Raw genomic sequence first — 25,110 nt, forward strand, 5'->3', positions numbered from 1 at the left:
GCAGCACGGTCCTCTCGAGCCGCCCCCTCCTTCACCGCGTGCGCCCCCCGACGCGCGCGCCCTCCGGGACCCGACGGCGGCAGAGCGGCGTCCCGCAGCCTCAAGAACGTTTTCACGTAAAATAACACATTTCTTGTATAGATATATATTCACAGAACGTTCTATTATTATGTAAGCGTCTCTGTCGTTTTCAGTTTACAAGCACGTATTCGGCAGGACGCCGATAAGAAAGTCCGGAGGTTGAAGCAGCGCTGCCGGCGGGAGAAGAGGGTAGTTATTGGCAACAAAGTGAAAATGGACACAAAAGCAGGGACCGCGTTGATTGTTGACACGCTTGCTGTATTACCCGTGCTAGTAAAGTAGTACTAGTAGTACTAGTAGTAAAGTAGCACCCCCGTGTACGGCCTCCCTCAGGCCGGGCCTCGGTGGGAAACGGCGCTCGCGCCCGGCGGGCGGCTCGAGGCCCCGCCCGCGCGGCAGGGACGTCACACCCGCCCAGGCTGCTGCCGCCGGAACAGGGCAGATGTGTTCACGGCCATCACTATATCACCACCCGGGCAAACAGCCGGTTCAGAGGCGGGTCACTGGCCAACTGCCCCACTGCAGCTACACAGGCCCTCGGTGTGGGGAGGCAGGAAATTACAAGACATTTATTTTTGTTGTTTGTTTTTCCAAACGTGGTGGCGTTTGTCAGATTTTACCCCACCCCCCTCACCCCCCCAAAAGAGAGCCCGCTTCGAGCAATCCTCTATTGCAACGCAACAACGTAACTTTTAGTTGTTGTTTCAGCAGCAGCAACAGGATATGCAAAAGCGCAGTAGAGCAAATACACAAAAGAGACACAAACAATGATTGACCCAGCCTTGCACAGCGAAATAATACCAGTTGTATTGGCTTACAAAGCGTGCAATGCAATCTTAGAAGTTTGGTTTTTAAAAATGTAAGGTCTGCTAGGCCTTCCTAGAAGCACAGGCCACAATAACCACCACATTTTGTAAGCGAATGTGATCATTTTATGTCAGTTTTTTTTCAATTCCTTCCCAGCTTATCAATACCTCAAAATTAGACTGCGCTTTTGTAACATTTTTGAAAAAGGAGGAAATACACGGGACAAACAAACAGGCCTCAGGGCAGAATTATTAAGACGGTTTAAGCCAAGCACAGCATAATAACATGGACCTACAGCATGTTGGAGTCCCTTGCAATATTTAAATATTGGGATCAGGGGAGGGGAACTCTGACATAAATGAATCCATTTTCACTGTTCAGATGATTTATGTATGCTGCCAGAAAAGGAACCAGGGTTGGATGTATAATTCACATGGTGAAGATGGATTTATGAAGTGGAGATTATGGTGAAGAAGCTTATTTTGCCCCCTTAGCACTAATCAATAAGTATATATATGAATATATTTTTATGTATAAATAATTTTTTTATCAGAGCGCAGTATCAAATTCTGCTTTAAGCCTTGAAGTTAAATTATTCATGAGTGAAGAACATAGAACTAATTTAGTTTTAGGAGCTGATGAATTCTGTTTGTCAAGTAACTTTTAAACACGGGATTTTATGCATTAAGATCTCTTTTTAACTTTAATTTTAATGTGGTTAATACCACTTTTGCTTTCAGGAACACAACCACAGTTAACCCTCATTCATATTTCAATACTCTAATAAACTAACAATTATTTATTATTTATGGATAAACCGCATGCTGATAAGAGTATACACAAGTTTATGTACATTTCTGTTGCTTAAATGTCAGATGAAGCTCAGTTAATATAGAAAGGAAACAGTTTTATATAAACGTAGTACTAATCTGCCTGGGATGGGCAGACCTTAGAGTCCTGACAGTTGCTTTCGTGACAACAGAGTGTAATTATCAGAGAGAGAAACTGCATTAAAGGGGAACTGCAAAGCTATTTCTATAGTTCGGGGTTAGTAAGAATCAGCATTAATGAGTACATTTCAATCCACAAAGAAAGTAAAATGTACACAGTAACTAACACAGTAAAACCTCCAGTTTGCATCACAGAATTGACACGATTTCCAGGTATGTGCAGCACCATGTTTTCCAACTCAGAACGAGACAACAACACTTCCAGTCACGTGCTGCGGCCCTGTTAAACATTACAGACAAGCCCCACCACGAGCAAGCAGGCTTGTGAACACGTCTCTTGTAATCCAATAGAAATATTCCTCTCGACTTCAAGATGGTTTTGCTGTTAACACTGTATGCAGATCACATTGGAAACTTTCTGCAGTGAAATATCTGCTGCACAACCTATACTTATTCGCTTGTACTTCACAGTACATTAGTCACTACAATGAGCTGGAATTTGTGGGAGCTCTTGCCCTCACCCATGGTGAGACCAGGGGTTTGCGACAACGGTGACAACTTACAGCACTTTCACAACGTTCTCGACTTTGTGCTTAATTCGAAACTTGTAAAATGTTTCTATACCGTCAATGAATTAATTTTGTTACCAAGACTCGATAACTGGTCTAAGAAATTGGGACTGCTGTTCCCCTTTAACACAAAACAGGGCTAATCTCCGTTATTAATCATTGTTAAAATGCACAAAATAAACATCAAATGTGACTGCTGGCTGCACAGTGGATTTGATGTATGTTTGTAATTAGATGACCTTGATAGGAATCTTGCTGTGAACAGGAATATGGCGGGACCCGAAGACTGCACATTATCTTTGGACGGTCTGTTTTTTGAAGGACCAGTGACTCAGAAGACGTGAGTATTACTTTTTCAAAGTTTGTCCCTCCAAAAAAACTGGGAGCCTCCCTTGTAAACAGTGGTCACATGATGAAAACAAACACGAGTGAAAAAACCTTTGCATGTATTTAATGGTAAACCTATGAGAAATTGTTCCCTTGTCAAGAATAATATTTTCTCTCACATTTCTAAAGAAAACCACAATATCAAGGGCAAGGATCTTGGCAACTTGAACCTCCGCCACTGGCGTCTGAAATACCAGGTACTCAGGAACTGCAGGAGGAATTAGTAACACTTCGCTCTTACAGTAAGTTGCTTTTTTTAACTCTGGCTTGTGCTGTGTTGTTTCAGATGTGCAGATCATAAGCAATAACCACTAAACTCGAAAATGATTCTATGTAAATTCATTGTACCTTGGAGAATTAGTTTGCATGCTAATGGTTTTGAACATGACCCTCTTTCAATAAAATACAAGCTTATGGCAAACAGTTAAACCTTCTGTAAAATAAGACAAACACATTCTAACAAACCCATTTCACATGGTCAGAAGTAAGGCGTCATCTTTGTTCAGTTTATTTTTTGCTTGCAGTACCAATTTTTCAAGGACATACAATTAATTGTCTTTGACGGAGGACACTATTCACAGTACATTTTAAAAATTCTTTAATTGGAAGATCTAAAGCAAGTGCTGTCCTGGGAATGTTTATCATTTTAAACTGCAAGAACACAAGTTAATAAGCCATTACATTAAGAGTGCAATTTTACATAGGTATCTCATTTTCCTGGTGGTTTACTGGCAGTTCAGCACTTTATGCTGTGTTTTTATAAGTTTATACTGCTGACAGAGCTTCCATTATGGTCAAATAATGCCCATTATAGTTTCTACCATGAACAATTATAGTTGTAATACCCAGAAAATTGCTGTTTTATCCCCTTTCTTCCCACTTCATGTAGGTCAAAATTGGTTTGGCAATCACATTCCAAATTTATAATCTAGTTAATGCTTTAGTCATACAAATTTATATCAGTGAATGTCTTACCAAATGTTCCTTTACAAGAGCTCTATTTCCCCAATATTTTACAGATCCGTGCTTTAATATTCAACATAACCTTAGTAAATTGAAATAGAATGCTGCACGGTACGAATCATTTATGCCCTAAATCAGGGATTCCAGTTCTGAAACCCATGCGCTGACCCATTGAAATTTAATCTGTTTTTGTCATGTCTCCAGATGCCTCTGCAAACAAGATAATAGAAAAGTCTGCCTGTTTCATTCCTTTGGAATCTAAATTCTTACCTAGTTATTTCTTCTCGGGACATATGTCTACAGAATGCGTCTCTTTGAGCTACCTCTTATGACTCTTGATCTTCCTGATAAATATTCGCTCATGAAAAATGTTTTTTTTTGTTGCTTTTTGAAGTGTGAGCTGGCCCTGATAAGCTTGCGAGCTCTGCTTAGCATTGACATATATCAGGATAGCAAATCAAAGTGTTTAGTTTAGTGCTGATATCCATTTTCCTATCAATCAGACTCCCAGGTAAGTGAGAACAGCTCGTAATGAAGTGAGGTTGGGTTATGCTCATTTATTTTTTCTTATCCATACAAAGAATGATAAAATAGAAAACAGAAAGGTTAAAGTTCATGACCACCTCTGTATAATCCAGAATGCATGAATAATAGTAAATGAATTGTGCTGTGCTGTTAAAATATAGAAGTTTATGTTTTTCTTCACAGGTTCTTCACAGACAATAAGAAAATTCATACCACCTTTGAAAAAAACAGATGGGACTAAAAATATTTCTGCTCAACGCAGTGATTTTCAAAAGACAATAGGACCCTTCAGTTTATTAGAAAAGGAGGATTCACATCTTGATCGAGATGAAAACAGTAATGTACCTAAAACTCAGCGTTCAGACCAGCTGTTTGGTGAGAAAACATCTAACAATGGAGAAAGCTCACAGTTAAGGAGAAGGTGCTGCTCTTTTTTTAATAATGCTTACGTGTAGTGTATTTGATGTTGGTATTTTGGGCTGATGTGCTTTACTTTTTGCCTTGGGTTAAAGAAACCTCAAATAGTTGAGTTATGGTCTTTGTAATGATTGAACGGCATTGAAGTCCAGGGGTAAATTTGCACTTTTACTTCACTATGCTTTAAACTGGTATCATCAGCATACCGATAAATGTCTATAGAATTCTATTTGTTCCTGTTTCCAGAATACTGCCTCAATGAAGACGCCTAAACCACTTTTTACCTGCTTAATTTCAGGTCGTTCTTCGCCATTCACATTTTGATGCATTGTTGAGTCAGAAAACAGATACAGTAGCACTACTGCCATTGTGCTGCCCCAGGACTTCCCAGCTTTTATTTTCCTGTAAAGAGATGCATAGTGATGGAATTGGTTTAGGAATGAATTTGTAAAACAGATACAGCAGTTTTCAATGTGTTTCATTGTTAAATTTGATATGAAAATGGCTGGTTGTTTCCAAAGCTTTATTTTCTGTGATACGTCAAGTTTGCACTTAAGTCAATTAAATGTATTGAGATGATTTTTAATATATGTTTTCCAGCTTGTTTAAATGTCCCCAGACTGCCTCAGCTTCAGACAGACAGCACTGCCCTTCAGTCGTGAAGAGAGGAGCCCGAAGCAATGGCTTTAATGATGGAGTTACTAAGGTGTCACAGGAGGCTTTCATGACATCTGCTGATAACTCTCAGAGCTCTATAAGAGGTCCGTGTGCTTCGGGTGGTTGTGCTTCCACAGCTGCAAAACAGAGCACAAAAACAGCCCATGTCCTTCCCTTGACTCCACAGCCACTTAATGTACGAGGTAAGACCTGACTAACCATTGTGTGTATTACAGAGAACTCCATGTGCTGTATCTATAGTCAGTGTACGTGCTGCAGAAGACTTCGCTTTCAGAAAAAAATCAGATGTGACATTAGCTCTCTGTTTTCAGAGCATGAAATAATTTTTTTAATGGCCTGCCAAGCATGTGTACCAAAGTTTGGTTTTGGTCTCCTGAAAGAATATAAGATCTCCTAGAATTTATTATGCCGTTTGTGACTTACATTTTCCAGTTATCATCTACAATTTATTTCATACCTTGGGGTACTGCAGGCCATTTTTCTCCATTTTCGGCTGCTCACTTCTTTTTCTGATCCTGTATACTGAAGGCTAAGCTGCTGCCTGGAGCTGGAATACTGGAACTTCACAGAAAACTACATCATTATAGAGCAGCCAGCTAACAAAGCAAGAGACTGAAAACCAGAAGTTTAAATCATAGGGCACAAGAAAAATATTAAAGATTACAGAGTTCGTGGTTTTACCTGAGGAGATTTGCCTTTAAAAAGTATGAGAGTAACATTCACTTTTTCATTCCCGCTTTTTCATTTCATTACTTTTGCAAGTAATATTGTAACAGTAAGGCATTACTAAAGATTTTGTTTTAATTTGAATCCAAAATCTGAGATTTTTTTTTGCAGTGAGTTACAAACAGGGCTCTTTAGAGTTGTGATTTTTGGAGATTCATATTCTTATACTATTTTAATAGTTTGGAGACTAACATCTTTTAAAAATATTAAGTTTTAAAAATCAACTTATTCATATAGTAATGCGTCTGTAGTTATATAAGGTATGATTGCATCTACATTATGACTTTCATTATATACTGTACTGTGTCAAACGTCCATCATTTTGTTCTTTCATTTATAATGGAAAATTGACACTTTTTACATTTATCAGTCTTTCTTTTACTTAAATCACCTCTTTATTTTAATTCTTTTTCACAAACCACAATGTGGTTGTATTCTTTTGATATAATCAACAGAATTTGTTATTTGAAGGGGAGCCTTTAGGTATTTGAATTCCTTGTGATGTGGCTTGTGTGCTTTGAATCAGTACTGAGTGATAGGGTGAAAGGAATCATTTGGTTTTAATTATTTGAGGCAGAATGATGGAGAACATGTGTTTAATGTATTTGTAAAGCAGAGAAAATATTTCCATGACATTCTGTCATCCCCAGGTGAGAGAGGAGGCTTCTGACGGCGAGGCTGTCAGCTCTTTCCTGAGTCCCTTGCCAGCCTCCTGTCTTTGCCTGCCTTGGACAGCATGTTTCCTGTTCAAATCGCTGAACTTGAGCGCTTTCACACCGATTTCCAAACAGGGCCCGTAATAAACTTCACACAAAGGAGCTGCTCAGTTCAACACCTGTTTATTAGTGCTGGATCTCAGCTGACAATAGAGACACGCACAGTACCAGATAGGTCTGTAAACGAGGTTTAATTAATATAGGATTTACAGCTTACTCTTCACTCCCTGCTGCTTGGAGCAAGGTGTTGACCGAGAGAACAACAACAACAGAAACAAGGAACCGGCAATTAATACTCGAGGCTTCTAAGGGAACTGTTACAACACTACTTCTCAAAATCTGTCTTGTGCTGAGCAATTAAAAACACAGTGGAAAACTAAGAGCCTGGCTGTATTTAACAAACTTCAGTGCAGCACATAAAGGTTTTTTAAAGCTTAAGTTAAAAGGCTTGCAATATGAATCTTTAATGACATGTAAAATAGACCTTTTTGTTATACCAGATGCTAGTCGCCTTTGTATGCCAGGCTGCAGTGGACACTGTTGCCAGCAGGTGGCGTGCTACAGCTATTTTGAGAGCTAGTGCGCACTGCTGAGAAGTTCATGAACTCCCTCTGTATTGCATTAAATGGCCCTTGAATATGTAAAATTATTTTTAAAATGTATATTCTCTGTCTGTTTTAATTTTTAATATTAACAAACACTGCATGCTAAATGCATTAATATTCTTAAGAGATTATTGACTACCACTTTCATAGATGCATATGCAGAGATCTAACATCATCAAATATTAAACCTCCTAAACTTGCTCTTTTAAGAACATTTTTCTTTGATGTTAATTTATTTTTCGTGCAGCAGAGACAGGAATTACTGGCTGGTTCTAACTAATGTATCCATCTGGTAATGCATATATAATTTATTTATGGATATATAATTTCTCATTTATAGGTGGATTAGGCATGGAGTCGGGAGTCCTCCGGGCAGTGACTGAAATCCGTATCCTTCTACAAATAACGATTTAAAGAAATTAATGCCTTTTGTAATGACTAGAGCTGGTTTTCACATTATTTCTTTTTATTTCTCATTCCCCCTCATAGATTATGGGATAATTTTAGTAATCCTTTTTAGTAATGCGCCTTTTCTTGTCATCATTGTATTAGGTTTTATATAAAAAAGTATTATATTCAGTTATTTTTAAAGGAAATCTTAATATTTGTGAGTTACAGACCTGAAATGTTGGCGAGGCAGAGGCAGGCAACTAGCGTCTGGTGAAACAGTACCGTCTCTCTCCTCTAGAGTGCGCAATGGGGTCATCATCTAGGTTTGGGCTGGCGTGTAATATATTTTAAAGACGGCCAGTTGCAACGGCATGCCAACTGGTGCAGTACACTTAACTACTGGTAGATGTTGCACAGGATTTCCCAATCTTTTTTAAAAATAAACAAGCTCTCCATAAACCGAACTCTTAGGAATATTGCCGTTTCTGTTTAAAGAGGAATATTACAGTTCGTCCATTTTTCTTTCCTAGGTGTTTCCGAGTTTGTTCTCCAGGCTTTCTATTACACTGTGGTTGTAAATTAAGTATCTGTTACACAGTATAATTCACAATTTTTTTTTTCTGGGCTCAGTGGTACCTGCAGTATTTTATTGGCATCTGCATCTGTTGTAACTGCTAAACCTGTTTTGTGTTGAAATACAGTAAATTCAGAATACAATATATGGAGTTTTAGAACACTTTTTAAAATAGACCGGTTTGCTATAATTATTTAAGCCTTGATATTATCTGTTTAGCTGCACAATACAGATCGGTTTTCAAAGAATTCCCCTATTTCAATTATATCCAGTCTAAAGCACTGGATGACGTAAGTGTGTGTGTATTTATATTATTTCTTTGAAAGTAAAAAGATTAAAGGGCTCTCGTCTCAGTCCTGACTAACTGTTAATTCTTTCAGCTTCTTTACACTGGTAAAAATTTTGTTGCTTGTGCTCCAACGGGCTCTGGAAAAACAGTACTGTTTGAGCTGGTGATTATCCGACTGTTGATGGAAGAGCAAGCGCCCTGGTCCCACATTAAGATTGTATACAGTAGGTGTCTGTTTATTCTAACAATCAAATAATTCAAGTTCAAATTCAATTTGTGTTAGTAGAACATCCAAGCCCTGTTCCACCCATTTATTTTAACCAGGCATAAAAAGGAAAACTTTCAAGTACACAGAATCAATAAACAGCTACAAGAAACATTTCAGGGCTTAAAGGGATCATTGTCTATTGCCTTTATGAGAGCAAAATGTTTGGAAACATGATTTTTTGTATAGATTGCTTTTATGAGAAATGCCATCTCATAAGAGCTTATGGCTTCTGTCCTGTTCCTTTAGTGGCACCAATTAAAGCCCTCTGCAGTCAACGTTATGAAAACTGGAAACAAAAATTTGGGCCTTTAGGGTTGAATTGTAAGGAGCTCACAGGGGATACAGAAATTGATGACTTCTTTGAGATTCAAGATGCTCATCTCATCATGACTACGCCAGTAAGTGACTCTTTTAATCCGACTCAGGAAGTACATCATCTTTTCATGTCTGAAGGTACACTGGAGCACAATAACGCAAATATGGCTGCTGTGTGCACAATTAATACTTTTTTGGTTTCCTGGCTTCTCGGACTGAAATCCACTTGCTGTGCTTTTTTTGTCTCTTTCAAGGAAAAATGGGACAGCATGACAAGGAAGTGGAGTGGTAATTGTTTGGTCCAGCTGGTTAGGCTCTTCCTTATAGATGAGGTCAGTGATAAAGCCTGCAAAGCAGAAATGTAATTGCTTTTGATTTAGGTTATGTACTGTACTGTGTTTGTTATTTTTGTATGGATCCACACCAGTAGAGTTCATTAGTATAATTTATGCAATCAGCATAAGACTACTTAAGCAATGCCATCTGTATATTATTTAAAAACTTAGTAAAATCTATGTATTTCAGCACAGGCATGCATGGGAAACTTCTTCTTTCAGGTCCATGTTGTAAAAGATGAAACTCGTGGGGCAACTCTCGAGGTGGTAGTGAGCAGGATGAAGGCGATGCGTTCTTCCCTTTCTCACGGTGCACAAACCCCAGAATCGAAGACCTCCGTGAGATTCGTGGCTGTTTCTGCAACAATTCCAAACATCAAAGATGTCAGTATGCCGCTGTTGATTTCTCCCTTTTAAAAAATGCATGGGGTGGTACTTGATCAACCTTCTGGAAACATTTTTCTTCACCTCTCAAGGTGTTTAAAACTGCCAAGAGTGATGCCAACTGGCATGTCCTTTGTGGATATGGAATTTGGCATTTAACTCTTAACAACCTCACCACATCCACCACATCCTCTCGTTTTAGACATAATTATCATGAAAGCTCAATTACCTTTTTTCGATGGAGCCCTGTTTTACCTTGTGGTTTTCTTTAAATATGAATGCACATTCCCTGATAGGGTGGGAAGTATGCTTTTATTGCTTACATTTGAAATTAAGCCCACTTTTAATTACTGCAATGCACAAGATGTTGAAATCTGTTTATTTGTATTCACATGGGTATTTTGGAATGTTTTTTTTTATTTCCAGATTGCGGATTGGCTGTCAGATGGTGGTGAGCCGGCCGTTTGTTTGGAAATGGATGAAGAACACAGGCCTGTGAAGTTAAGAAAAGTTGTGCTTGGATTTCCCTGCTCCAGCAATCAAACTGAATTTAAGTTTGATTTGTCTCTTAATTACAAAATAGCAAGCATCATCCAGACCTATTCTGATCAGAAACCAACACTTGTGGTAATCATTAGTATTTTACTTTGTTCTGAATTATTTAAAAAAGCTCAAAGCAGAAATATAAACTTTTCATTTTGTCTCCTTTTTAGTTTTGTGCAACAAGGAAGGGTGTACAACAGTCTGCATCTGTTCTTGCCAAGGATGCCAGATTCATAATGAGCATTGAACACAAACAAAGGTGATTTATATTTAGACTTTGATGTTTGTTCATCTTCATTTTGGCATGAATTCTGTTGGGGTTTTTTTACATTCCAGTGGCAAAAGTGTGAATATTTATATGTTCGAATTAATATACCGTTAATCTAAAATGAAAATCTAATTTAATTGTGATCATCACAGATGAAAAGATGTCACTGCTTTTTCAGGTTGATGAAGTATGCAGACGTGATTCATGACTCCAAACTAAGAGGTTGGTAATAGAAATTTAAAGCATTAAATTATTTTTGCCTTCTTTTTCACATTTAGGAGCTGTTACAGATTTTTTTTCCTATACATATGTTTCAGATCTAGTGATGTATGGAATAGGATTCCATCATGCTGGCATTGACTTGTCTGACAGAAAATTAATTGAAGGTGCTTTTACCATGGGAGACCTACCAGTACTTTGTGAGTAAACCTCTCAAGAATATTGCATTTTTAATAACTTGATTGAAAATTCAGAAGGGCCTTTTATGAATGTGTGACAGAGAACACAAATACATTTTGATGTCACATTTACCCATGTAACTAAATGCTTTCAAGGGGAACTGCAGTCCCAGTTTCTCAGACTTGTTATTAAATCTCTGTAACAAATTAAATTAATTGATGGTGTAGAAAAATATTTCAGATTTCGAGATTTACAGATTGTGTGTGAGTTACCACAAATTGTGACGTGATGCGGCCCTTCTTGCTCGCTAGTCACAGTAATGACTCATGTAATGTGATGTACGAGCAAATAAGTACAGGCAGAAATATTCCAACGTGATATGCATGCAGAGTTAACAAGTAAGTAGTATTTTCCGGCAAAAGTGCCTCAAAGTTGAGAGCAATATTCTATTGGATTAAAAGAGATGTTTTCACAAGCCTGCTCTTTTACAATGTCGTAGGCCTGCATAACTTTACAGGATGGTTTGTTGCCTCGTTCTGAATCACAGAATACGGCAGTGCCCATACTTGGATATTTCATCTATTTTGAGATGTAAACGGGAGGTTTTACAAGTTACTGTCTACATTTTACTTTTATTGTGGTTTGAAACACATTCATCAATGCTGATTCTTACTAACTGAGAAATTTAAAAACAGCAATTCAGTTCCCCTTTAAACAACTACAAATCCTCTTGAAAACTGAACTAGTTGCTCCAAAAGGTGGAGAAGTCACAAGTCAAAAAAATAATATATTAGGAGACATTAGGTATTAAAAACAAAAAATATGGATAGTACTATGTGCAAGATAGGAACGGAAGAGAAATTGATCCAAAATACTGATCTATATATTCTCTGGGAGTTTATTCCAGCCTTGCAGGGTCATTTCAGTAGCTACAATTATTAAGTGCACGAGACTCACATTAGCTGGAATGCAGTTCTGCAGATATACTGCTATGTCCAAAGCCAAGAAATGATTTATAAGTTAAGCAGTGAATATTTCTAGAATTAAGCAAGGTGATTTATGTTATTTAAAGTTATTTAAAGCCAGGGGAACTAGATTTATGCATGTGTTTATCTGTAAAAAACACTACCTTAAAGTGGTCACTCTTGAATTTGTCAAGCATTTGGTCAAGACCTCCATAAAATCAAATCGAGCAATGATATAATGCAGCGCGGTGAAAAGAAGATGTGTACGATTTATCCTGTGTTCTAATTTTAAACAGTTACAACAAGCACCTTAGCTATGGGAGTGAACCTGCCTGCTCACTTGGTGGTGATCAAGTCCACCATGCATTACGTAGGAGGCATGTTTCAGGAGTACAGTGAAACAGACATCCTTCAAATGATAGGAAGAGCTGGGAGGCCCCAGGTACATTACAGTTCAGCCAAGCCATTCCACCATGTATACAGTGCACAGACAATGGCATTCTTTAGAAATATTAAATCTTGCAGGCTTAAGACAATTCTGGTTTGACTATTCCTGTTGCATTCCTGGTACCTGTTTTTTAACATTTCCTTAAAAAATGTAGTCTGCTTTGGAGCTCTTAAGAGCTCTGCACTGCATCAAATACAAAAACCAAAAATCAAGCATGACATCATAGGTCTCTAAATTAGAAAAATGCTTTTGTTTAATAAAACTAGTCAGTTGTATTTAATGGAATGACAATAATTCCATGTATATACGGTATAAATGTATGAATGTACATATATTTTTAGTTTGACACCACAGCTACAGCAGTGATTATGACCAGATCCCAGACAAAAGACAGATACACTCATCTCGTAAGTGGAGATGAAACAACTGAAAGCAGGTGAGTTTTCGCCAGTTTGGAACGATACATTTTTCTGTTTCAGTACCGCTGTGCTGTGACTTTTAAAATGTGCAGAGAACTTCGTTTCATCTGTATACACTGCTAATGAAATTAAACTGCAGTTTTACTCAAGTGAGCGTCATGAGCTTATCAAAGACAACTGATTTTCGTTTGCTGTCGTTCAGCCTGCACAAACACCTGGTTGAACATTTAAACGCAGAGATAGTTCTTCACACGTTCTCTGATGTAAATGGTGCACTGGATTGGATACGTTCTACATTCCTGTACATCAGAGCCTTGAAGAACCCCAGCTATTATGGTATGTGTACTGCATTCCATAAAGCCATTTTCCCAAAGCATACAATTCCATAAATTCATCGTAATGCATCAGAAAAAAAAGATGTGAAATGGTTTCTTATGTTCTTCATTCTTTATAGGTTTTCCTCCTGCATTAAACAAAGCTGGAATAGAAGCAGAATTGCAAGGTACATGTTTTCTGTTTAATTTAATTTAAGAATTAGCAGTTCAAATGTGTATTTTATTTTTGGGTGTGTGGAGATCTTGCATAACGCTATAATGCGGGGGAAAAAAAACAGCAAACGAATTCCTTTTTTGGCCTGTTCTCCTTCATATCTGTAGCATTCACGACACTAGGGTTAAGATACATTCTTTCTTTTCCTTCATTTCAGAGCTCTGTCTGAGGAATCTGAATGCTCTGTCTTCAATTGGCCTGATTACCATGGATGAAGACATAAATTTTAAAACTACTGGTAAAGGCCCACAGGCCAGCCTTCATTTCAGCACAGTTTTAATTCCTCATTTGCATTTTCAGATAATATTTGTCCATTTAAGCCACATCATAACAGTTCTGTTAGCACTGATATGATATGTACCCCAGTACTTTCTACAGAACATCTGTCAGCGGTGGATCTGTAAATTATTATGGCTGTAACTGGTATTGCAACCTGGTACTTATTTAAACTTTAGTGAAGGAGAGCTGGCTGCACACAAAACTACAGCGATGCATTTCAACACTGCAGTGCAACCACAGACAAAGCCATTTCATCATTTTTGGAACAATGTTGAAAATAATCAATGTTGTTATTCAATTAATTTGCATGATAGCACCTGAAGTAACATTTCTCTCAGAGAACATTCTTCTTCATATAAAAGCAGAAATATAGGAGTGCCACAGTACTAACTGGCAAGTTGGATGTAAAAGAATTGGTTGTAGTCACTTGTCCTTCATGAAGCCCCCAGGTCAAGACGTTGCTGTAATTAAATAATTTTATCATAATGTTTACCAACATTATCTACAGAGACTGGGAAGATTATGGCACGGTATTGCATTGCCTATGACACCATGAAGCAGTTCACCTTAGTTTCTGGAACAGAAACATTATCTGACCTGGTAAGTACACAGTAAGGACATTAATGTAATTGCATTTCAAATACAGAACCGATGTTATACCTTTAGTTAATTGTAATTAGGTTATATGCTTTTTTTTAGTCTATAAATTAAAGTAAATTCAAGGAGAAAAACAAAAAAGCATACTGACATGTGTAGTTTGTCACAGATCAGACTGATATCCAAAGGGAAAGAGTTTTCTGATGTGCAGTTAAGAGTGAGTGAGAAGAGAACTCTGAACACGCTGAACAAAGATAAAAACAGAGTAACGATCAGGTAAGAGAAAGGAGATGAAGCCAGTTAAAGCAATAGTAAAACTTTTCAATGTCTTTTTAATGTTATTTTTTCTAACTGTGGCTAGGTACCCAATCGAGGGAAAGATTAAAACCAATGAAATGAAAGTTAATTGGTAAGTTTTAAAAAACTTAAAAGTAAAACATTGACCTACAGTGTGTATACACAGTGTCCCGAATCAGCTTGTTTTTTTTATTTTGTGAGTTCTTTCATATTCTGTAATTATTGTATGTTATAGTACTGATTGGTTTTTTTCTCAGTTTAATTCAGGCTCAACTTGGATGCATCGCAGTTCAAGAATTTGGTTTGACGCAGGATATAGGGAAAATATTCAGAAATGGAACCAGAGTAACTAAATGTAATTGCTTTTATTCTTATTTAAACACATCTTGTCTGTGTTATCAGAAATTAAATATTTTCATTTTACCACAACTTACATAAAAAAGTCTTTCTCACACTCCCTCGTTCTGTGAGCTTATTACATTCAAACATTTTACAACAATGATATGTATGTATTCAACATGCATTCCTGTGTGTAGGTTTGTCGGAGATTCTTGGCCATCAAGCCAAGAGGAACTTCTCTGCTCTGCTCAATTCTTTGATTCTGGCCAAGTGTTTTCGTTCCAGGCTATGGGAGAACTCACCGTTTGTTTCAAAGCAACTGGAGAAAATAGGTAGGTGAATAACATCCTTAGTAAGGAAGAGGATATTTACTGTACAAGTCTTTTCCACTAGATTTGTTATCCTTAAACATGCTGCAGTCTTTTTGATCCACTTTTGCTCATGCACCTGTTTACTCTTGTTTCAATATAATCGTCCACACATTAACCGTTAGAATTTTTATTTGATGTTGATAAGTGGGTTTGAAAACACTATAGAAGCAAAAAGTGATTTGTTCTGTTTACACTCAACCTGCAAATAAAACATGTAAAGAAACATTTTAAATTATTTGTACCACAGCTGAAGTCCAGAGTAAACTTTGATTCAATTGCAAAATATAAAGCAAGCTTTATATTGATGGCTTTTTGTTGTTTAACCAGGGGTCCTAGGAAAGGTTACCATGAAATACTAATAACTTTTAACTAATGGATGAGTAATTAAAAAGAAATAATTAAAACAGTCTTTTATTTCATTGCATTTTGCTGCTTGTCCCTAGTAGGGTTCAGAATTTTAAAGTTTAGGAATGAAAACAACCTGCACATGTTGAAATATTACTTTAAAACAACCTTTTATAGTGAGAGTTGACATACATCTGTTTTTGAAAACAGTTGCCAGATCAAGGAATCCATAAGAATCTGGTTTTCAATCAATCACAGTGGATGCCCATTTTCCATCGCTGGAGTACCTACACAGCCAATTTAGTCATTTACTTGAAATAGATAAGAAACTCAATAAGCAGAAGAATCCAAAATGCCAAAAGCATTTTTTTCTGTAATCAGTGTGGACAGCCAGAGCATACCTTTGTGCAACAGAATTGCCAAGACGGTCCTCACCAGAGACTTATTCAGCACCATTTTTAGAAGTTGTTACAGACTATTTTCAAAACCAGACCAGAATTACATAAGGGCAATCAATGTGCCAGAGAACTCAGTAAGTCATTAAAAAATATCTTCAAAGGGTAAGTGGTAACATTAAGGTCTGCACAGACTACAAACAATGTTACTAGCATGACCTGTGTTTTTATTTATGAAAAGCAAAAAATTCTCTACCTTTCACTACACTATGGACAAACCAGGCCGAATTCTCTGCCCCACCCAGAATCATTGTAACACTTCGTAAAATGTATATCTCACACCGCACTGCCACATGGATAAACAGGATCAACAGCATGTTGCTGACATGTGTCTGTCAAGAGAGTCACAGATGTGCTCACTGTTTTTAAATGTGGGCAGATTTGCAGGCTAGTCTGTCTCATTTGACATATATGCTCATATTTAGATAAAAGTGGAAAAATCTGATTATATTTACACAATGCTTTTTACTTGCTTTCAATATCAATTTTTTTGGGTGTGTTTTAGGATTAACGCTATCAACAGCAATGGTCAACGCTGGTCTGACATCATTTCAGAAGATTGAAGAAATAAATGCAAGAGAACTGGAGCTGGTATTTATGCATTAATAAAAATGTGTATTTCATTTGTTTTTAATATGTAACAGCAGTATATTCTCTTTGAATGACACTTGACAATGTCTGAGTGCATTAAATGCAGAACCACCTTCACACACATTCACCTTCATGTGCTTTTAATTTCTCCTCTCTGTGTTCGGTGCTTTTTGTGTTCTATTTAATTTCATCCATAGACATTTTGCACAATTAAGTGTGAAGTATTTTTTCCAGATTGTGAACAGACATCCTCCTTTTGGAAACCAAATAAGGGAAGCTGTCATTCACCTTCCAAAGTACGAAGTCAGTTTGGAACAGGTAATCAGGCTCTTCTGATATTGAAAGAAGTTATGTAACATTTGATATAGTTTAGAAGTTTAAATAAGGTATTGTTTTTTAAACTACATCTGAAAAATAACATGAATAAACCAACATATGTTTTGAATTTTCATTTTAGCATTTGGAAGTGAGTCTCCAAATCCAGTATTTTTGTGGTTCTTTGTCTAGTTTTAATAATAATCATAAAATTAAATGTTTTTTTTCTAGGTTCCAAAATATAGTGTTTCAACTGCAGAGGTGATTATCACAGTCATCTTAACAAACTACAAGCAGTTGCTGTTGAAGAGAACAGCCCCAGACAACCATTATGTCAGTTTGCTTATAGGGGATTCTGATAATCAAGTGCTTTTCCATCAGAAACTCACGTAAGTATTTCAAGAGTGTATTTGAATGTTAAAAAACTACATGTGAATGTACTGTATGCACATTTTAAGAAGTGTTATGTCTGACTGTTTTTTTCGTATCAGTGATTCCCTGTTACTGAGATCAGGGAGCTGGTCTAAAAAAACTGAGATTACAAGGGCACATGCAGACGAACAAATTTGTGTGAACCTTATTAGTTCAGAGTATGGTAAGTCCAATTTTTGTTTACTTCCCTCCTTCAGATAATTAAATATGCAATATTTGAGCATACTACTTCATATTTGCAGGTAAATATAACCTATAACCAGGCTATACAGCAGGTGATTATCTATAAAATGCTGTACATGTCTGAAAACCTTTTACTGAAAGAGACGACAACCACACATATACACTTAGTGGTAATCTCAAAATGAAAAGAAAAAATCCTTAATAATCAATCCATAATAATGTTTGTGTTATTTTTAATTTGTCTGCCAGCAGTCATGGGATACAAAACAATTCAGCTCTCACAGTACCCTATAGAGTGCAGTAGTTATCTTAATATTTGGAGGCGGCAGCCTTAGGTGTTTCATATTCCACCTAATAGTTATTAAAGTATTAAGATTTAACCAATCCATTATGATTTGTTGTGGCTTGTGGGTCTATCTTATCTGAGTTCTTGACAAGTGCAGTTTGATGTAACATGACTCTAGTACATTTTAAGACAGGTTAGAACAGAACTTAATAACAGAATCCTGAAGCGGTGGTATTGAATTTAATTAATTTAATTTTCATGCCAAAAAAGAATAATGATTATAATGTTTTGGGGGAAAAATGAGGAATTTGGCCTTCAACAATAAAAGCTATGTTCTGGGCTTAGTTTCACGAGAATGGCTCTCATTTTCAAGCCAAAGAATCTCAAATATGAACTGAGGAATACAAATGATTGTTGGATCTGATCACAACAATTAATCTTAACTCAACTGAAAAAATCAAGGATTATTTAGTGCCCTGAACACATGTTAAGTTGTTTCTTCTCTTCTTTCAGAAACACCACGTATTGTGCTTGTCTGGGCTGATTGACTCTGTGATATTTGCAGTTTAGTACACAGATTATTATGATGTCATCTTTTGATTGCAGAGGCCACATGTCATCCTAGCCAATTCTTAATGGTTTCCATATTCAGCTAGAAAAGGTATAAGTGGAAAGACTGATATGGAAAAATGCCATGGGATTTAAAGTCCCCCTAATGACCTTGAGCTTTAAAATATAATACTACGTTGCCGTATTTGGGAGTGCTATACTATTTGACTAAGTATTGAGTATTTGCCCAAGTGGAAACTGTAATATGTCTCGTAAGATTGTTTTGACTAAAGAAACATCATAAAAATGTTATAAAATAATGACCTGTATTTTGGTATTCCCAATTATATAGTGGGACTTGACATTCAGCAGACATACAGTGTTTTCTACTCGGGTCCAAAGAGATTTAGAGCTCATGTGAACAGCTGGCAGAGCCAGCAGCAGCACAGTGTTCCGGCCACAGCTGAGACATGTGCCCTGACTGCCTCAGCACAGCCTGTTCCGGACAGAGGTGTGTGGGTGTCTCTTTACCTGCAAGTGGACTACAGAGTATGATTGTATACTAAAGAGTTTTCCAAGGAAAGGGTTATTTCACAATAATGCTTAAAGACGTGTTAAATGATGACAAACTATTTAATGGAAAACATTGTCTCTTTTTTTAAAGTATGATTCAAAACTTTAGTCTTACATTTTAAAGTTAATTTGAGGTCTACAAAGCCTTTATTAAAAACAGTCACTAAGCCACAGTTTCTTGTGTTTGGCATAAACAGGCTCTTTCAAGAGACATTTATTAGACAGCTCAAAACAGATATAAAAAAGAGGAAACAGAAATACGATGCACACTGTAAAATTAGGCACGAGTTATGATTGAAGGTTACCAGATATATTATCTGAAGAACAGAATTTAGTGAGCCTTTAAGGAGTCAGTGTCATTCCATTGCCATTCAGTCATTGCTTGACTAAAAAACAAACTTTTATTAGTGTCATAATTATGTCAGGGCACTAGAAGGCCTAGATTAAATCAAATGTATCACCCATCTGCCACGTGCAAATAACAAATCCTGAAACGGAAGAGAGTTTGTCATTGAATAGAAGAGACGCCAGCAAGTATCAAGTATAAACTCCATTTCACATTTGTGAGTGAAATGGAGTTTAGATTTAATCCCAGCTTTACAACAAAACAGCAGTCACCATACTGCTGCTACACTTTGGTCTAATCTTTATATAGTATACGAAATGATGTAATCATGTGCCCCTCGCCTTATTTTATGCTGTTTGGTTTAAATTACAAAGGTTCTTCCAAAGAGATCATCTACCGTGATCCTGGGATAAGACAATGCAACCATTACTGTAAAAACAAGGAGCAGTGTGGACATGACTGCTGTAGGTATTATTCTTATTTAAATGACGTGTGTGTACATATAGTAGGCTACAAATAGATTTGATATCTGCCAAAGGAGAAACCTTAAGTCCTTAAAAGTATATATAAATAAATAACCTCATGAACATGTAATCTTTTCTGGTTTTGAAGTTTATTTTATGAGGGTCTTTTCTCTGTGATAAGTCTGATATAGTCTTTCTGTTGTGAGTTTTGGGGAGTATTCAGTGTTTTACTGAATTATTCAATTTAGAACTGATATGGTTACTAAATAGTAAAAGTTTAAATGAGCAGTGACAAGAGATTAGTGTTCATGATTAATTCTGTATTCTTAGGCAAGGTTGGTGTGGTGGTGGTACAGCGAAGTGTTAAGAATCCAGAATCCATTTTTTCTTCATACCTTAGTGATCTTAAAAGCAGGACCGAATCACTAGCAGAAACACCTGTCAAACGTTTGAAGGTAAAGTTAACAGAAAGTAACACAGCAGAGCCTTTATGACCACAGGGATCATAAGGCCCAGTCAGCAATGTAGCTGTACAACATCTGTAGCTCATTTAAAGGATATATGTTCAGCTATCTTCATCGGACTGGATGTGTTGTTGGTGCCACTATCATAAAGTTTAATGGTTTTAGTTTAAGGGTAAATGTAACCCTTACATTCTAAATCAAACAGTGACTTATTTGGCAAAGACATTAGACAGTCCCAGAGTAGCTAACAGTGCTGTAGCACTTAATATTTTGCCATCTTCAAATCAAAGTATGACGTTTCTCTGCAGAATTAATTCCATTGATGGGAAACCTCTTTCTTGCTTTACTGTCATGTAAAACACATAGCACATCATAATCCTGACGGCTTTGTCCATTTTTTCTTATTATCCTTCACAATGTTATTCTGCATTAGATGAAAATGTCTAATGACACTGGAGCTGTAGACCTTCACCGGTTCTCATATAAACAGAATGATGGAATGCCGACTGGTTCAAGGTACAGTATCTGCCTGCATTTAACACTGTTGATTTCATGCTAGAACTATACATACAATACAATCAAAGTTGTTTCATGTGATTTGGGATGAGCTACAACTCATACAGCATCACAAAGTCTTCTGACACACATCTCTGTAAACATTATTTGAAGCAGCAGACATGACTTTAGAAACACTGCTTTTGCTGCTGTTTCTAAAAAGTGGTCAATTCAAATTCAATGCAAGCTTTATTGTCCCATTTGGGGAAATGTATTAACAATGCATTTACTGCACTCATGTAGATTTATATTGAAACATTACTGCTCAACATACTACTCAAGGTTTTATTTTTTTTAAATAATCCTTTAGATTTTATTTAAATACAGCAGCATCAAATAAAAACAAGTTTAAAGATTACTTCTCCAAGTGAACATGCTGTGCTTATACTCTAACAGAAGGTGTGAGAGGAACCAAGCTTTTATGCCAACAAAGGTGGAGGCTCTGGAATCTTTTGATAGTTTCACAACATCGCAACAAAGGGGAGAGCAGCAGTGCTGTGAAAGAGGTATGTACTGCATAAGGAGTGTAACTCTATACACTAAGCTTTGCAATTGAAGCTGCATAGCAATCAATTTCACCCAGTTTACTAAACAATCATATTAAAGCTGCCATAGCAGAATGTGCTCTTGTGTTTACTATCAGCATTTGCAGAAATATTGGAAGCTTGATGGCTAATGTTTCATCCAGATTCTTATTATTATAGACTACTATAATTTTTTTTCCTGCCCGAGTTGCTTTAATATGCTAAATGTGTAGCATGTAAGAAATATTTGCGGTGTATTGTCCATTATTAGTTTTAAAATTCCTGATTATACTATTAGAAGTGTAAAGTTAGAATGATAAATGGCGTGATTGAACACCTGAAAAAATTATCATATTTCTGAAGAATACAGATTACAAATGTGTTCTTCAATTGTCAATCCGTGTGCACAAAAGTATTGTTATAAACTGAGCATCACAAGAAACATCACTTTCTGATAAAAGATATCATACAGTATAAATGACAGAATCTTTTCTGCTGTAGGCACACATACATTTTATTTACTATCTATAAGTAAATGCTAGAAGTGGATAAGATTTGACATCAACAGGATTGATCATGAGGGTACCTGCTGTGACAGTACCATATGGGGCTGTGTCACAATCTCTTGTGCTCTTCAGAGTCTAAAGAAAGCAGGCACAGCAGGTGAGCAAAAGTACATGGATTCTGTCCAGCATTCAACATACAGAAGGCCCAGAGGTGTTGTGTTCTATTCACCAGGCTAGACACTCATCAGGTTGATTGACCTCATCATCTGTGTTCAGTCATCTCTGATGAGGCGATTCAGTGATTCAATGCTACAAAGTCATTTTTATGTATCACAGCTAGTGATCAAGAATCCATTAATCAAAATGATGCCAGTGTCCAATATTCATATACAGTACATTCATATACACTACCTTTTTTCTATAGTGTATATGAATAGTGACATGTTACTCATGATGCTCAGAATATAATGAAATAATATGAATTATTAATGTCTGTGTTGCCAGTTTAGGAGTTTAAGTTCATAAAGCTTTCTGTACATTTCTTATTTTATGTACTGACATTCCTCATGAAAATATTGATCTGCAGTGTCTAGACTGCTGTAGAGCAATGAGATTAATGATTTTGCAATGACTTCTTGCACTGAATCAGACTATGACACGGGATGTTACACTGCCAACACTCACAGCTGGATCGTCCCAGAGCCAGATGAGGAACTTCTCAGTCAAAATACTGAGGAAGCGAAAAACGCAAGTAAATACTTAAAAAGCAAACTGTTCAGTGCTATAAACTAAAAAGAAAATATATAGGTGTTTATTATTGCTGTCAAAACACTAATTGCTCCTATTACTCATTAAATTAATGTCAATCTGTGTGTTAGGAAAAAACACCAAGAATGTGTATCAGTGGTCAAAATTGTGTTGTATTATTGTACAACTCATTCTGATTACTGTTATATGTGCACTATACGTAATTCAATTATCAAAACAGTGCAGCTTTTTTCAAATTTCAGATTTTTCGGTGTGGAAGCAGTCTGATACTGGAAGTAAAGTCAACACTCCACAAAACAACACAGGTTACTCTGAGAATCAGAGGGTAAGAGACGCAGATGAAAGTGGATGCTTCTCAGAAGCTATGCGTGTGACATTCGATCTTGGAGTGGATGACTGGAGTGATATTGACGATGAGAATCTGGTACAAGTCAGTGAGCTTTCTGATGCACAGATACCACGGCCAGGATTGAAGAAAGCAACAGGTATACATTTTAACAAGAATTTTCCTGCTCTGTGATGTCAGTTTTAATACTGTACTGCTTTTAAAGTACAGTAATATTAAATAATAATTCCTTGCATTTATATAGATCAGATTACATAGAAGTGAGAAATTGTTTTACTTATGGAATTAAGTGGGAAATATAGGTATTTAAAACTATACAAGCCAGAAGAATTTGTCACAAATACCGGTGTATTTCATCTATTCTTATGAACATTGATTAGGACCTTGGCAGACCAAATAAAGACCAAATGCTCATCCTAAGCTGTATCAGTGACCTAGATTCTGCTATAGTTGGTAAACCTGTCAAGTTTTCAAATGATACCAAAAATAGGAGGTTTCGAAAAACCATAGATGCAGCAGATGACATTCGAAAAGATTTAGATTCAATTTGAGATTGATTGAACAAGCACCGGGCAGATGATGTTTAACACAGACAGTTGGAGGGTGTTGCATGCAGGTAGTAAAACATTAATTATAAAGACAAGAGCTCCTCAGGGATAGTGATGAAAATATCCTAGCAGTTATGTTAACACGTTGTTTACACATTCCAGACAACTCAAGGAAGCAATGAAAAAGGGAAAAATAACTTTTAGGCTGAATGGTTAAAAGCACAGAATGTAAATCAAGGGATGTGATGTTAATATTGTACAATGCACTAGTAAGATCACATTCAGCATACTGTGTACAGTTTTTCTATTTGGCTTGTTGATCTCTTGCTCTTCCAACTTGCCTGCCCTTGATCAAGGGCAGTGGCAAACTCAATCCAATGGGCTTCTTCATCAGTAGCAGTGAAACATGAACCGAGAACAAGAGACACTTCCTTATGCAAAGGGTAGCGAGGGTATGGAGCAAACCACCCAGCCCTGTAGATGAAGAAGGCTCTCTGGCTTCTTATAAGAAATGGCTGGATGAGATCCTCAGGGAATAGAACACAAGTCTAACATTCTACCACTGCCTAATGAGCTTGAGTTTTTCACAGTAAACTATTAAACCATATTATAGTTACGTTAACTGATTGTCCTGTTATAACTATACTTTATTGTTTTGCTTTTCCTTTGCAGTCATTCTGGTATTTATTGTCTTTACTGTCTATAGATTCCAGTGTATATCATGAAATCTGTTTTTCATACAAGTACCAACATTTCTGAGAAAAGCACTATTAAAGCTAATGTTTTATTACAGCGTTTTCAGCATCTTTGTACTCCAAGATAGGGCAGACTACATCATTCAAAGAATGTAAAGGGTAAGTAAATTCGATAAAAAGTAATTATACTACTTTCCTCATATGTTTACATTGTAAATATTTTAATAAGTATGTTAGATTGACACTACTTTTGCTATTATAATATTATAAAGCATCCTGTTATTTGCACACATTTTCAGTCGGAATATGCATGTATTTATTTCTTTATGTTGTATTTTTTTAGAACTACATATAATGACATTATACCGCAGGTGTCTAAGTGCACACCTGCACTTACCTGCACATCAGATGATCAGTCATCACAGTCCAGGAGCTTCTCAGATGCAAAACCTGTAAGTGCAGTAAAAGCTAAGCTTGCATATCTCTGCTTTCTTTAAATGTGTAGTATTCCCCATTTCATTTATGTAGCTCCTAGTCCTGAATTTAGATTAACAGAATTTCCATTCATTCTACAGTGCACAGCTGCAAAGTTTTCTGTAGCACAATGTAATGTCACAGAAAATGTATTAAATTATACAGGTATACAGGAGAAATCCTTATCAAAAGTTAACCAGATGTCAAAAACACCTTCCTCATCTCTTTGCTTTCAGCT

At 36.6% G+C, this 25,110-nt stretch overlaps 1 protein-coding gene and 1 long non-coding RNA gene across 5 annotated transcripts in view; one reads left to right on the top strand and one right to left on the bottom strand.

The window, feature by feature from the left end:
• The window catches only part of hfm1 (helicase for meiosis 1), a 26,195-nt gene continuing 1,085 nt past the window's right edge, over positions 1-25,110 (top strand). The window contains exons 1-38 of one of the 4 annotated variants that reach the window (XM_015355373.2): positions 1-116; positions 2,673-2,747; positions 2,924-3,036; positions 4,466-4,703; positions 5,300-5,559; positions 7,765-7,812; positions 8,608-8,678; positions 8,769-8,901; positions 9,192-9,343; positions 9,515-9,592; positions 9,818-9,979; positions 10,406-10,606; positions 10,693-10,781; positions 10,969-11,012; positions 11,108-11,209; positions 12,451-12,596; positions 12,944-13,038; positions 13,224-13,357; positions 13,476-13,523; positions 13,728-13,808; positions 14,358-14,449; positions 14,616-14,722; positions 14,808-14,855; positions 15,001-15,098; positions 15,280-15,414; positions 16,759-16,844; positions 17,079-17,162; positions 17,391-17,548; positions 17,651-17,754; positions 18,962-19,120; positions 19,903-19,992; positions 20,323-20,447; positions 20,890-20,972; positions 21,408-21,517; positions 22,691-22,792; positions 23,052-23,294; positions 24,497-24,557; positions 24,742-24,850. In XM_015355373.2, the coding sequence (XP_015210859.2) occupies positions 2,677-2,747; positions 2,924-3,036; positions 4,466-4,703; positions 5,300-5,559; positions 7,765-7,812; positions 8,608-8,678; positions 8,769-8,901; positions 9,192-9,343; positions 9,515-9,592; positions 9,818-9,979; positions 10,406-10,606; positions 10,693-10,781; positions 10,969-11,012; positions 11,108-11,209; positions 12,451-12,596; positions 12,944-13,038; positions 13,224-13,357; positions 13,476-13,523; positions 13,728-13,808; positions 14,358-14,449; positions 14,616-14,722; positions 14,808-14,855; positions 15,001-15,098; positions 15,280-15,414; positions 16,759-16,844; positions 17,079-17,162; positions 17,391-17,548; positions 17,651-17,754; positions 18,962-19,120; positions 19,903-19,992; positions 20,323-20,447; positions 20,890-20,972; positions 21,408-21,517; positions 22,691-22,792; positions 23,052-23,294; positions 24,497-24,557; positions 24,742-24,850 (4,260 nt within the window). In that variant the 5' untranslated portion in view covers positions 1-116; positions 2,673-2,676. Of the gene's footprint in view, positions 117-161; positions 271-1,272; positions 1,356-2,672; positions 2,748-2,923; positions 3,037-4,465; positions 4,704-5,299; positions 5,560-7,764; positions 7,813-8,607; positions 8,679-8,768; positions 8,902-9,191; positions 9,344-9,514; positions 9,593-9,817; positions 9,980-10,405; positions 10,607-10,692; positions 10,782-10,968; positions 11,013-11,107; positions 11,210-12,450; positions 12,597-12,943; positions 13,039-13,223; positions 13,358-13,475; positions 13,524-13,727; positions 13,809-14,357; positions 14,450-14,615; positions 14,723-14,807; positions 14,856-15,000; positions 15,099-15,279; positions 15,415-16,758; positions 16,845-17,078; positions 17,163-17,390; positions 17,549-17,650; positions 17,755-18,961; positions 19,121-19,902; positions 19,993-20,322; positions 20,448-20,889; positions 20,973-21,407; positions 21,518-22,690; positions 22,793-23,051; positions 23,295-24,496; positions 24,558-24,741; positions 24,851-25,110 lie in introns of those variants that run through there. The other 3 variants (XM_015355374.2, XM_069193875.1, XM_015355375.2) reach the window with 3 other exon arrangements.
• The window catches only part of LOC107078369 (uncharacterized), a 17,608-nt gene continuing 2,383 nt past the window's right edge, over positions 9,886-25,110 (bottom strand). Inside the window, exons 2-3 of the long non-coding RNA XR_001479314.2 lie at positions 24,796-24,848; positions 9,886-9,953 (exon numbers count right to left, since the gene is read on the bottom strand). This is a non-coding gene — a long non-coding RNA (uncharacterized lncRNA). The remainder of the gene's footprint in view (positions 9,954-24,795; positions 24,849-25,110) is intronic.

The sequence above is a fragment of the Lepisosteus oculatus genome, chromosome 9, assembly GCF_040954835.1.
Source record: "Lepisosteus oculatus isolate fLepOcu1 chromosome 9, fLepOcu1.hap2, whole genome shotgun sequence".
Lineage (NCBI taxonomy): Eukaryota > Metazoa > Chordata > Actinopteri > Semionotiformes > Lepisosteidae > Lepisosteus > Lepisosteus oculatus.